The sequence below is a fragment of the Symphalangus syndactylus genome, chromosome 5 (assembly GCF_028878055.3).
Source record: "Symphalangus syndactylus isolate Jambi chromosome 5, NHGRI_mSymSyn1-v2.1_pri, whole genome shotgun sequence".
In the NCBI taxonomy this organism is placed as follows: Eukaryota; Metazoa; Chordata; class Mammalia; order Primates; family Hylobatidae; genus Symphalangus; species Symphalangus syndactylus.
The window spans coordinates 6798142-6810505 of record NC_072427.2 but is presented as its reverse complement, the minus strand read 5'-3'; the positions used below and the strand labels follow the sequence as shown (position 1 = coordinate 6810505).

At 35.4% G+C, this 12364-nt stretch overlaps 1 protein-coding gene across 23 annotated transcripts in view; it reads left to right on the top strand.

Annotated features, from left to right (window-relative positions):
* The window catches only part of MEF2A (myocyte enhancer factor 2A), a 152721-nt gene that overhangs the window by 101712 nt on the left and 38645 nt on the right, over positions 1 to 12364 (top strand). For 10 of the 23 annotated variants that reach the window (XM_055277080.2, XM_063640027.1, XM_055277079.2 and 7 more), the window contains 3 exons: positions 5496 to 5627; positions 8565 to 8784; positions 9575 to 9634. In XM_055277080.2, coding sequence (XP_055133055.1) covers positions 5496 to 5627; positions 8565 to 8784; positions 9575 to 9634 — 412 coding nt within the window. Of the gene's footprint in view, positions 1 to 5495; positions 5628 to 5692; positions 5843 to 8564; positions 8785 to 9574; positions 9635 to 12364 lie in introns of all 23 variants that reach the window. The other 13 variants (XM_055277075.2, XM_063640020.1, XM_055277070.2 and 10 more) reach the window with 4 other exon arrangements.

The following is a 12364-nucleotide window of genomic DNA, read 5'->3' as shown; positions in this document are numbered from 1 at the left end:
CATCACTGGTCATTAGAGAAATGCAAATCAAAACCACCAGGAGATACCATCTCACGCCAGTTAGAATGTTGATCATTAAAAAGTCAGGAAACAACAGATGCTAGAGAGGATGTGGAGAAATAGGAACACTTTATACTGCTGGTGGGAGTGTAAATTAGTTCAACCATGGTGGAAGACAGTGTGGTGATTCCTCAAGGATCTAGAACTAGAAATACCATTTGACCCAGTAATGCCATTACTGAATATATACTCCAAAGGATTATAAATCATTCTACTGTAAAGACACATACACGCGTATGTTTACTGCGGCACTGTTCACAATAGCAAAGACTTGGAATCAACCCAAATGCCCATCAATGATAGACTGGATAAAGAAAATGTGGCACATATACACCATGGAATACTATGCAGCCATAAAAAATGATGAGTTCATGTCCTTTGCAAGGAAATGGATGACACTAGCAACCATCATTCTCAGCAAACTAACACAAAAACAGAAAACTAAACACCGCATGTTCTCACTCATAAGTGGGAGTTGAACAATGACAACACATGGACACAGAGCGGAACATCACACACTGGGGCTTGTCAGGGAATGGGGGGCTAGTCTAGGGATAGTGGTAGGAGAAGTACGTAATGTGGATGACGGGTTGATAGGTGCAGCAAGCCACCATGGCATGTGTATACCTATGTAACAAACCTGCACATTCTGCACGTGTATCCCAGAACTTAAAGTATAATAATAATAATAAAAAGATCAGCAAAGAAAAAAAAAAGAAGGCTTTTAAAGTTCCTCTTCTTTTAGGTAAAACTGGTTTAATTAATGCTAGACAACAAAGCAAAGCCTTCTCTTTTAAGTTTGATTTGGACATTTACAACACAGAAATAGTGTGGATGTGATGTAGGAATTCCTTTTTCCTGGAAATATTTTTAGGCAGTATGCCCTCTTCTCTTCCTCCACCAGCATGAATTTCATTTTAGATCTCAGTAGCTTCTGACAGAAAGGAAGGTTGTGGGGTTTGCTGTTTTAGACAGTTAACATTCTTAATGCTGCAATATAAGTAACAATTTATGAATTATCACAAGAAGATTTTGAAGATGAGTATTGAAAGGCTACAGGCCCTGTCTTGTCATATTTCCTCGATACTTGGTATTATAACAAATTAATACTGATTAATCAAATATTTTTAGAAAATTTTAAAGAACAGCATACTACTTCTTCCTTTTAAAAACCAATACTTGCTCCAATATTAAGTTCTATCAAGGGTTACTAGGAATCTCTTCTTGAGTTTAGATCTGAAATCAATGAGTTGGGTAGTTTCACACTTGTAAGTGGTAAAATAGTTTTGTTTTTTGGTTTTTGGGTTTTATTTATTTATTTATTTATTTATTTATTTAAGACAGAGTCTTGCTCTGTCGTCCAGGCTGGAGTGCAGTGGCACGATCTCAGCTCACTGCAAGCTCCGCCTCCCGGGTTTATGCCATTCTCCTGCCTCAGCCCCCAGAGTAGCTGGGACTACAGGTGCCCGCCACCATGCCCAGCTAACTTTGTTTTTGTATTTGTAGTAGAGACAGGGTTTCACCGTGTTAACCAGGATGGTCTCAATCTCCTGATCTCGTGATCCGCCCGCCTTGGCCTCTCAAAGTACTGGGATTACAGGTGTGAGCCACTGCGCCCGGCCGTAACATAGTTTTTTATAAAGGTGATTATGACTCTCAGACAGATACCAAGTGAACATGAGTCAAAAATTTTAAGTAATTAATTAGTGAGGGAGCCTGAAAAAAATGTTGCCTTTGTAAATTCAAAGATCAGACAAATATATAAGCCCATCAAGAAGGCCAAATGAATTTGCTTCATAAATACAAAAACTGGCTTTTCCACAGTGGAGGGAAGAAGTCAATTGAACTTCCACCAGACAGAATTTATTTGCACATCGACGAACACAAATTATTTGCATTACTCTCAGTTTTCCACAAATTATCTTCTGTTTACAGAGTTGGAAAATAGCTCAAAAACCAAGGTACAAACCCCCATAGAATCAGATAACTTGGAATGTGCTCTAAACAATACAGACTTTTTAAAGATATTTAGTTTTTTGGGTTTCATTTAAAAATATTTCACTATCCTTACATAACTAGTATTGAAAGGTAAGTATTAGCTAAGTTTATTACTTAAATCCTGCATTTTGTACCATAAATGACAATGTGCAGAAAGTACCTGAATTGGCCCAAGTAAAAAAAAAACTGTTAAAATAATAATGGAATTTAACTTTGTTGCGACATAAATAGAAAAATGATTGTTTCTAACAAGTGCCTAACTGACCCTCCAAAAATAAAATTACTGTCTTCTATAGACGTGTACTGATGAAAAATATAGGTGTGTTAATTTTAGGATTTTATTTAAGTAATATTGCCAATTGGGACCTTTAAATTAGTTTGGAACATGTACAGAACAAGGTGTATCAAATCGGCTTAAATTGATTAACAGTTACTCATTAATATTGATCTTTATAGCAGCCTGTAATGTATGTTTTAGAATACATTTCTTTAAGAAAAGCAACTGGGATAAGTCAACTTAAATGGGTACACACCATTGAAATTTGAAATTATTTTGGCACAATTGAGTTTTCTCAAGTTTGTCAGAATGGCATTGAAAAACTCAATCGTGTTATTTACAAGGAGTAAAGTATCTTTGAAGTTCTATTTACTTTAGAATGGATTATAATGACTAGTAATAGCTATAGAGAGTACTCAGTGCTAGCACTCCTGATGCATTTTTCTACTTTTTCTTTATGAGGAATAAGCAGATCTCTCAGTGGTGACCTTTCACACTGTGTTTTCCTCATTGAGCAAGTATCTTTATTGTGGCTAACTTGTGTGTGAGAAAACTGAAGCTGTCCAGGATCGCATGTACCTTGCCTGGCCCTCTTAATAGATTACGGCATTCCACTTGTTAATACCAGTGGCACAGGAGAAACTTCTACTGTTGTGCTATTTGGTAATGTGAAGACAGAAAAAGTCTTTTTATGGTAGTTGGGTCCTCAAAACAACTCTTCATGGTTTAGTGATAAGGAGACACAAGTTGCCTATCAAACAGAAGTACATTAGCTTATTATCTACAAAGCTGATAGAGCCTCTTAAATTCTCTCATGGTGACAGAAACCCCATCTGAAGTGAAGGCTTGCAGAGCTGGAGATACCAGAGCACTTTCCTGCCTCATAAATACAAGTAGAGTTAACCCTACCCTTGTAGAATAAAAATTGCATGTAATTGTTGAACAAAAGCTGTCTTCTTTTTTCTCTGGCAATTAAAATGTGGTCAAAGAGATATATACTTGGTGATTGCCATTTGTGAAAATTTAAGTGATAAGCATTACAGCTTACTAAGAAGAGCAAGACTAATTAACTAGTCTTAAAATAGATGAAAATTGAGGGGAAATATCAGAGATTTAGGACTAGAATAAATCAACAACTTTATGATAAGATCTGTGTGTAGGCACCTACTATATTTGTTCTGTTTGTAGTGCTGTGTAGGTTTTAAGAGTTCAATGTGTTCCAGTGTTCTGAGTGTCTACATTTTCACTGCTCATAGCTACTTGGAAAGATTTGGCAAGTAAACTTGCTACCATGGTTGGGGGAGGATAAATGCCTTTATCCTTTAGTGCTCCCAACAACAGGACCTTTTATGGCCAAGCACACATAAAAGTCCATGTGATTACTTAGGCTCATAGAGCCTAGTGCCATGGAGAAAATGTTGGAGAAATAGATGTCGTGTTTGCTATATGCACATGTCAAGTAATTTAATAAGCTAATGATTATTAATGTACTAATGATTGTTTATGATTCTTCATGCAAAATTTTTAAAAATCAAATTGAATAAAGTGAATTTTAAAAATAATTTGACTTTGGAGAAACAAAAAAATTCTTGAATCTTAATGTACTATGTTTATGTTCTACTTCATTCAAGAAAAAAGGAGTAAAATAAACATCCATAATTATTGCTAATCATATTTTAAAGGATACTAAGATCTGCTATGAAACAATCAAAAATATCTTTAGAGCTAATTTAATCGTTTATTGATGAACTTCTCTGGGACTAGTTCAGTGATCAAGCTTTGTTTCCTAATTAAGCTCTGTTAGTTAGGCTTACTTAGAAATTTTAACTTCTTAATCCTTCTCTGCATTTGGTCAGAAAATCAAGAAGTCTCAGCCATTTCAGTGTTGAACACTGTAACTCTACTTTAAAATAAGACCCACCAGGATTTTTAAAAAAAGAGGAAAGAAATAAGACATTCTGAAAGTAAAGGAATATTCCATATATCTTTAAGCTGTTGGTTTTTAATTTATTCTTTTAAGTACTGGACAAGTTATTTCATGATGACTTTAAGTTAAAAATAAAAATCAGAAAACCAACTGTTTTTTGCATTATACTAAGAAAAAAAAAAGTCAGTATAATCCAGGAGATATTTTAATGGCACTCAAGAAAATTCTGCAGAAAGGGCTGGGCACAGTGGCTCACGCCTGTAATGCCAGCACTTTGGGAGGCCGAGGCTGTGGATCACGAGGTCAGGAGATCCAGACCATCCTGGCTAACATGGTGAAACCCCGTCTCTACTAAAAATACAAAAAAAATTAGCCGGGCGTGGTGGCGGGCACCTGTAGTTCCAGCTACTCAGGAGGCTGAGGCAGGAGAATGGCATGAACCCGGGAGGCAGAGCTTGCAGTGAGCCAACATCGTGCCACTGCACTCCATCCTGGGCAACAGAACGAGACTCCGTCTCATAAAAGAAAAAAAAGAAGAAAATTCTCCAGAAAGTCAAATCAGTGGATTAAACCAAACCATGAAATACACTCTGAATAACTTTCGAGTGCAAATTTTAAAAATATATAAAGTCACTAATAATTTGTACATTCTACATAGGAAAGAGTCATTGCAGACATAAATAATTATCAAGTTTGAACTGTTCCATTTCAAAGTTATACAGGAAAGTGAATAATAGAAATGAAATTATTGGGATATTGTGCTGATTCTTTCTGTTGAGTAGGATAAAAACTCCGATAGGCAGAAAGGAAGAGTACGTGAAGTTGCTGAAATGTTCAATTTATAAAGGTATGATAACTTCTCAAAGCATCATTTTTATAGATTTCTGTTTTAGTTCTTTCATGCATTGGTTATATCAGATAAATTGATCAGGTTTAATCAGATTTGAATTTTAACTGTCAGAGCAGTGAGTCATTTAGTATTTTGAAAAGTTTAGAAAGGAAGAATCCAAACAAATACTCCTTTTCTCTTAACGTGTAATGGGAGAATTAATTTTACTTATATCTAATGTTTATCTTTTTTGAAGAAGTAAGTACATTTGTGGTCATTTAGAACCGTTTCAGTGGCTCTTGTATAATTCAATTCATTCCGTCTGTGCTCTCTTAATAAATTTTACAGAAAAACTCATGGCAAGTTAGCATTATTTGTGTGTGAATTTTCCAATTGTATTTCAGACTTTAAGAAAGAAAGGCCTTAATGGTTGTGAGAGCCCTGATGCTGACGATTACTTTGAGCACAGTCCACTCTCGGAGGACAGATTCAGCAAACTAAATGAAGATAGTGATTTTATTTTCAAACGAGGCCCTGTAAGTACTTTTACTTTACCTCTACTTTTTATTTGTTGATCCTTTTTGTTAACTTCATTATTTAGGCTCTGAACAAGAAGGAACACAGAGGGTGCGACAGCCCAGACCCTGATACTTCATATGTGCTAACTCCACATACAGAAGAAAAATATAAAAAAATTAATGAGGAATTTGATAATATGATGCGGAATCATAAAATCGCAGTGAGTACTAAAGTATGGTTTGTGCTTTTATCTTGTGCATGAAGAGATTGACCAAACATCTTGTTGCTTATTTTTATAGTGGGTGATGACAGCAATAAGTAGAAGGGAAGAAATGCATTTTATTAGTATTTTTTATAAAACTTCAAAATAAAATTGCTGAAATCTTATACATGTTCAGTATCTTAAATGTAGAAGTGAAGAGAAAACATGCTGATCCAGACTTTGCTACTTCTTACCCCAATACCTTTGGATAGGGCACCTAGACATCTTGAATGCTTTCTCCATCTATAGTGAGTTGGCTCTCGTGATTTTTAAGGTATCTTCCATCTCTAAAATCCTATGATTTATAATTATAGAGTATGCATAAAACTTTCCCTCTACTCCCATGACTTAAAAACATATATGTTCTTAAAATAGATCTTGAGAAAGCAAAATGTAAGGTAGTTAGGTTTGTTGCGAAACTTGTTTTTTCTTAAATTATTTTCAATTATTTTGTATAGTTGCTGTAATAGCAGAGCTAAGCTTACTGCTTTGCAGTTTGTAAATGTCCCCAAATCACTTAGCAACAATACCACCAAACTTTTGTTCTTTTCTTATGCTGTAGATACTAAGGAAGAGCAGCTTGGCTTAATTTTAATTTAGGGCAACAATGTTCTTAAACTGATTGCAAAACAAATAGCGACTTCACAGTTTCTGTGTACTCATTCATCTAACCATAGTGAAAGAGGATTTTTCTTTGAGCTCATGCTCCTAGACTTGATAGTTCTTCAAAGAATTCTCACTGGAAGCTCCATTGGCAAGAGCTACTTAAAACAGTTATTCTGGATCTAATATCCTAATTCTGTATATGTAGGTCAGCCGTCCTTGAACGAATTAGTTTCAATGCTGATATTTATTTCATCATCAGAGTTAATTATCTCAAAACTATACCCTAAAGTATGCATGATGGCTCATTTCTTCAGAGTAGTTCTTAGTACAGGTTGGGTATCCCTTATTGGAAATGCTTGGGACTAGAAGTGTTTCAGATTTGGGATTTTTTTCAAAATTTGGAATATTTGCATATGTATAATATCTTGGGGATGGGACCCAAGTCTAAACGTTAAATTTATTAATGTTTCATACATATCTTACATACTCTTGGACTGAAGGAAGTTTTATACAATATTTTTCATAATTTTGTACATGAAACAAAGTTTGTGTATCTGGAACCATCAGAAAGCAAAGATGTCCCTGTCTCAGCTACCCATGTCATAGGTCTTGGCCCCATGTGGAGCATCATGGGGAACCTGCTGTTAGCATGTGTAGCCTACACATGTGCCATTTTATTACCCTTTGTGGATGTGCTTGCATGAGGGAATCTGGGTGTGCACAGAAAAGATATATTGAAGCTGATGGGAGACTGGAATGGTCCTTTTCCCCTTGGAGACACTGAATAAACTGTGTACTATATGCCTGCATTTCCACACGTCAGGTTTGGAATTCTCTATGGCATCATGTTGTTGCTCAGAAAGTTTTGGATTTTGGATTTTCAGATTAGGGATGCTCAACCTGTATAAGAAGCCAGCTCACAAAAAAATAGCCTTAAGGAGTTACTTTTGGGCAAATACCATTATTATTCTTAAAAACAATACAGTAGCAAATAAAGGGATGTTGTTGACCTTACAGTTAATGTTAAGGCTGCAAAGATATTGCACAAATAAAAGTGTTTTACTTTTGAAAAAAATTGTCATATACCCACTGTTTTCATATTTGTTGATGTATTATAATTTTTCTACATGAAATAAACTACTATTGAGTAAAGTACAATAAAATATATTCTTCCAACTTCGAATTAGCAGTGTTACCTTATTTTTGTATGTTACTCTTTTAAAATGAGGGCAGAGTAAAGTTGTTTTATTTTCTCCCACTTTAAATTGTAAAGAGCAACATATATTTATCATGGTTAACAAGCATATTGTAAATGGTGTGTGGAGGAAATGCAAGATGAAAATAGAAAATAGAAAAAAGGGGGTATGGAATAATTTGGAGGGAGGGAAGGTTAGCATTTATAATATTTGTAGTTTAATCTTTATACAATTTAAAGAAGATACCAAAAACTTTATTACTCTTACTACTGGCTTGGTTAGTAGTTAATTTTGTTATTTAGATTAGATTTCTTTGCATTTTCATTAAACTCAAATTGCATTGTTATGTATATAATTACTTTTTTTTTCTTAGTTTTTCCCTTTAGAAAGTTAGTCAATTAAATCAGAATGGGGAATATTTATGATTTATCATATTTGACATATTAAGTTAATAATATGTGTACACACTTTTCTCCTTCCATTACATTTGGGATCTCTCGTAGAAATGTAATGTTATTAAGGTTTACATTGAAGTGCCAATTTATGCTTACTTGGTGACAGTGATATATTTTGTAATGTCTAAATATGACAACACTACTTGATTATCAGGTTTATCCTCTTAAATTTGTCTTTATGAATATTTGAAATATAGAATATAGACATTAGTATATATTAATATATAAAGTTGAAATTGAATAGGCTAATGTCAGGCATATTCATGTTCAAACATAATTCTAAAGAAAATAGCTTTAATCTGTAAATTGGTTAAGAACCTATCCCTATCCTCTACTTTTAGTAACTTGAGTTACCTTGCCAAATTAAAGTTCAAAAGTTACTTTGTAGATGAATACGAAACCAACAGTTTTTTCCTTCTTTTTCTTTATTTACAGCCTGGTTTGCCACCTCAGAACTTTTCAATGTCTGTCACAGTTCCAGTGACCAGCCCCAATGCTTTGTCCTACACTAACCCAGGGAGTTCACTGGTGTCCCCATCTTTGGCAGCCAGCTCAGCATTAACAGATTCAAGCATGCTCTCTCCACCTCAAACCACATTACACAGAAATGTGTCTCCTGGAGCTCCTCAGAGACCACCAAGTACTGGCAATGCAGGTATGTAGTGATACCTATTATGCTGGTTCTTTAATAAAGTGGGTGAAAAAACTCATTGCTAACATAAGCAGTTTCTTATTTTGCTATTCTTAATTTTATTGCTTTGATGAGCAAGAATCACTGCTACATAATTGGCCTCATTTTAAAGTATTTTTCTGAAAATCAATTGTGGGTGTAGCATTGTGTCATGCAAAGTAGAACAGTGCTGAGAACCTGCCATTTATACGCTTTCCTTCTCATGGGAAAGCCATACTTTGACAGGCAGAAAATTTAGTTAGATATCAGAAGCAAGGATATAAAGTAGAGTGTGAGCCATTCATGTTAGAAATATGGGTGATAGACTACCTGATTGGAGTTAGAGTATCTTTTACATCTCCTCCTGCCTGAATTACTTCATTAATTCAGCAGAATTTACGTTGCATTTATTGTATTAGTCTACGTAATGCAGTGTCTCCTCTCTCTTAAGTCCTAGATTTAATTTAGTGATTTAATCATACTCCTTACACACTGCCCCCATTTTTATCAGTATGTACTGTTTTGGTATCGATGCAATACCACTATTTGGTATTGAAGGCGACATCAAGCTTGAAAGGTAAACTCATATATATGAGATATAATAACTACATCAGATTACATATTAATGCCGACTTCAGACTGAGCTAGTTTTTATTTTTGTGTCTTTTTAGGATTAGAGTGAGAGTTACTTCTATTCAGTTCACATTCAGTCAGGTAAAGAGAGCTCATTCATACTCATTCTCTGCCCTCTGTCTTCTCTCCATAATGTTATTAGGTGGGATGTTGAGCACTGCAGACCTCACAGTGCCAAATGGAGCTGGAAGCAGCCCAGTGGGTGAGTGAATTCCTACTCTTTTGTTTTGTAGGTATCTATCCTATATGAGATTAAAGGAATGTTGTTCCTGAAATAAAGCTTTCTGGGAAATTTCCTTCTGAAGGGTACTTTCACTAATACATCAAGATAATTTCTTAAGGAGAAACTTTCTCTATCTTCTCTCCTTACCAAAGTTAGACTGTTACCAGACTATCTTACAATAGCATGAAATGTTTTCGGAGAGATTAGAATGAAAAGAAATGGTGGGTCTATCTACTTCTACATATAGAAAGATAATTAAGAGATTTGTCTTGGCTTGGTGTGGTGGCTCACACCTGTAATCCCAGCACTTTGGGAGGACGAGGCGGGCGGATTGCCTGAGCTCAAGAGTTCGTGACCAGCCTGGGCAACACCGTGAAACCCTGTGTCTACTAAAATACAAAAAAAATTAGCCGGGCGTGGCAATGTGCAACTGTAGTCCTAGCTATTCGGGAGGCTGAGGCAGGAGAATTGCTTGAATCCGGGAGGCGGAGGTTGCAGTGAGCTGAGATCGCATCACTGCACTCCAGCCTGGGTGACAGAGTGAGACTCCTTCTCCAAAAAAAAAAAAAAAAAAAAAAAGAAATTATAGAGATGATTGAATGACTTAATAAAAATGATGAGGAAGAAATAAACAGAAACATCAATAAAGATACTATTAAGTTACAAAATATTTAATGACAAAGTAGGAATAAATGCCTAATTATATCTGTCACAGTATTAAATGTTTTAATGGAATTAAACAGATAAGACCTTTTGTGGAGTCTTACTTAACAGAAAACAATTAAATGTGGGAAAATATATAAAGGTTGTACCCGTTAAACACTAGGGCTGCTACTCTTGTATGTATATTTCCAAATATTTATGGGTTTTTTTCAGCTCTTGTTTCAGTTGTTTGTATGCCTACATACTGTTTTTCCGTCCCTTTTCACATATGTTTTTGATTCCCCCAACAAAATAATAAGTTCAGGGCCTAGCAAGAATTGTGAGAGCCTAATATGCTTCTCTCACATTGGGTTGACACCCCAAAAGGCTGGACTCTAGAAGTAAAGTAAACCAGAGATAAACAGTTCTTCTCAGTAGTGACATCTTATATATGCATCATACAGTTTTTTTTTTTTTTTTTTGAGATGGAGTCTCGCTCTTGTCGCCAAGGCTGGAGTGCGGTGGCGCCATCTCCGCTCACTGCAAGCTTCATCTCCCAGGTTCACACCATTCTCCTGCCTCAGGCTCCCGAGTAGCTGGGACTACAGGTGCCCTCCACCACGCCAGGCTAATTTTTTTTTGTATTTTTAGTAGAGACGGAGTTTCACCGTGTTAGCCAGGATGGTCTTGATCTCCTGACCTGGTGATCTGCCTGCCTTGGCCTCCCAAAAGTTTGTTAAAATTAGATTGTAGTGATTAGAAATTAGAGTTAGGGGTTTCAGAATGCCTGGAAAAGCAAATAGTCTCTGGAAGAATAAAATAAGCCTGGCCCACATGGCAAAACCGCATCTCTACTAAAAATACAAAAATTAGCCGGATGTGGTGGCAAGTGCCTGTAATCCCAGCTACTCAGGAGGCTGAGGCAGGAGAATCGCTTGAGTCCAGGAGGTGGAGGTTGCAGTGAGCCGAGATCATGCCACTGCACTCCAGCCTGTGCGACAAGAGCGAAACTCTGTCTCAAAAATAAATAAATAAATAAATAAATAAATAAAATAAAACACCATCTCAGACTTTATTATTTCTAACTTGGCACATAAGCTGAACTAGGCACACATACAAATAAAGCAAATGAAAACTTGCAGAAGTAAACAAACAATGGAATCAGCCTCCTGGGAACTCCAGAATTTGGAGTTATTAGGCACAGACTTTGACTTTAATATAACAGTGTTTACTGTGTTCAAGGGTATTTAAAAAAAAAAAAAAGATTGAGAATTTTAGCAGAGAACTGAAATTTATTAAAAAATGGAAATTTTAGAATAAAAAAAAAACCCGTAATGTTAAGAACTTAACAGATGGGCTTAAAAACAGATTGGACAAAGCAAATACAAGAATTAAAAAACTAAAAGATAAGATAGAAGAAAATTGTCCAGAATTTTGGAGACACAGAGGGTTGGAAAATTAAAAAGAAGACCCAGAGCATGCAATAAAAAAGACTAGCATAAATTACATTGAAGTCCCAGGAAGCAAAGTCAGAGAAAATTGGGCAGAAGCAGTATTTGAAGAGATAATCACTGAGAATTTTCCAAAACTAACAACAACAAGAAAACAAGCCACAAATTGGGAAGGCCTATAAAACTCAACGTGGAATACAGATAATGCTGTGCTTTATGAGAAATTTAAACCTTTATGAACAAGACTGGGAGATGGTGAGCTAAACCTCCTTCTCAGAAAGTCAGAAAAGGACAGCAAATTAAACCCTGAAGTAGGTAGAACCAAATAACAAAGATACAAGCATTGAGATAGAAAATAGAAAATGTTCTATTTCAGGCATGTGAAACAGATGATCTCATACGTGCTTTTGTGGTATTGTAAATCAGTAACAATCTTTCTGGAAGGGTTTTGGCAAGATGTCTCAGTGGCCATAAAAATACAAGTATCGATACTGAAATAGAAAAACATAAATTGAATTAACAAAACAAATACTGATGATTTAAAAGACTAATAAAATGGAATGTTTTCACTAATATTCAATTCAAAATATTTTCTGATTTCCATTATATCTTTTTC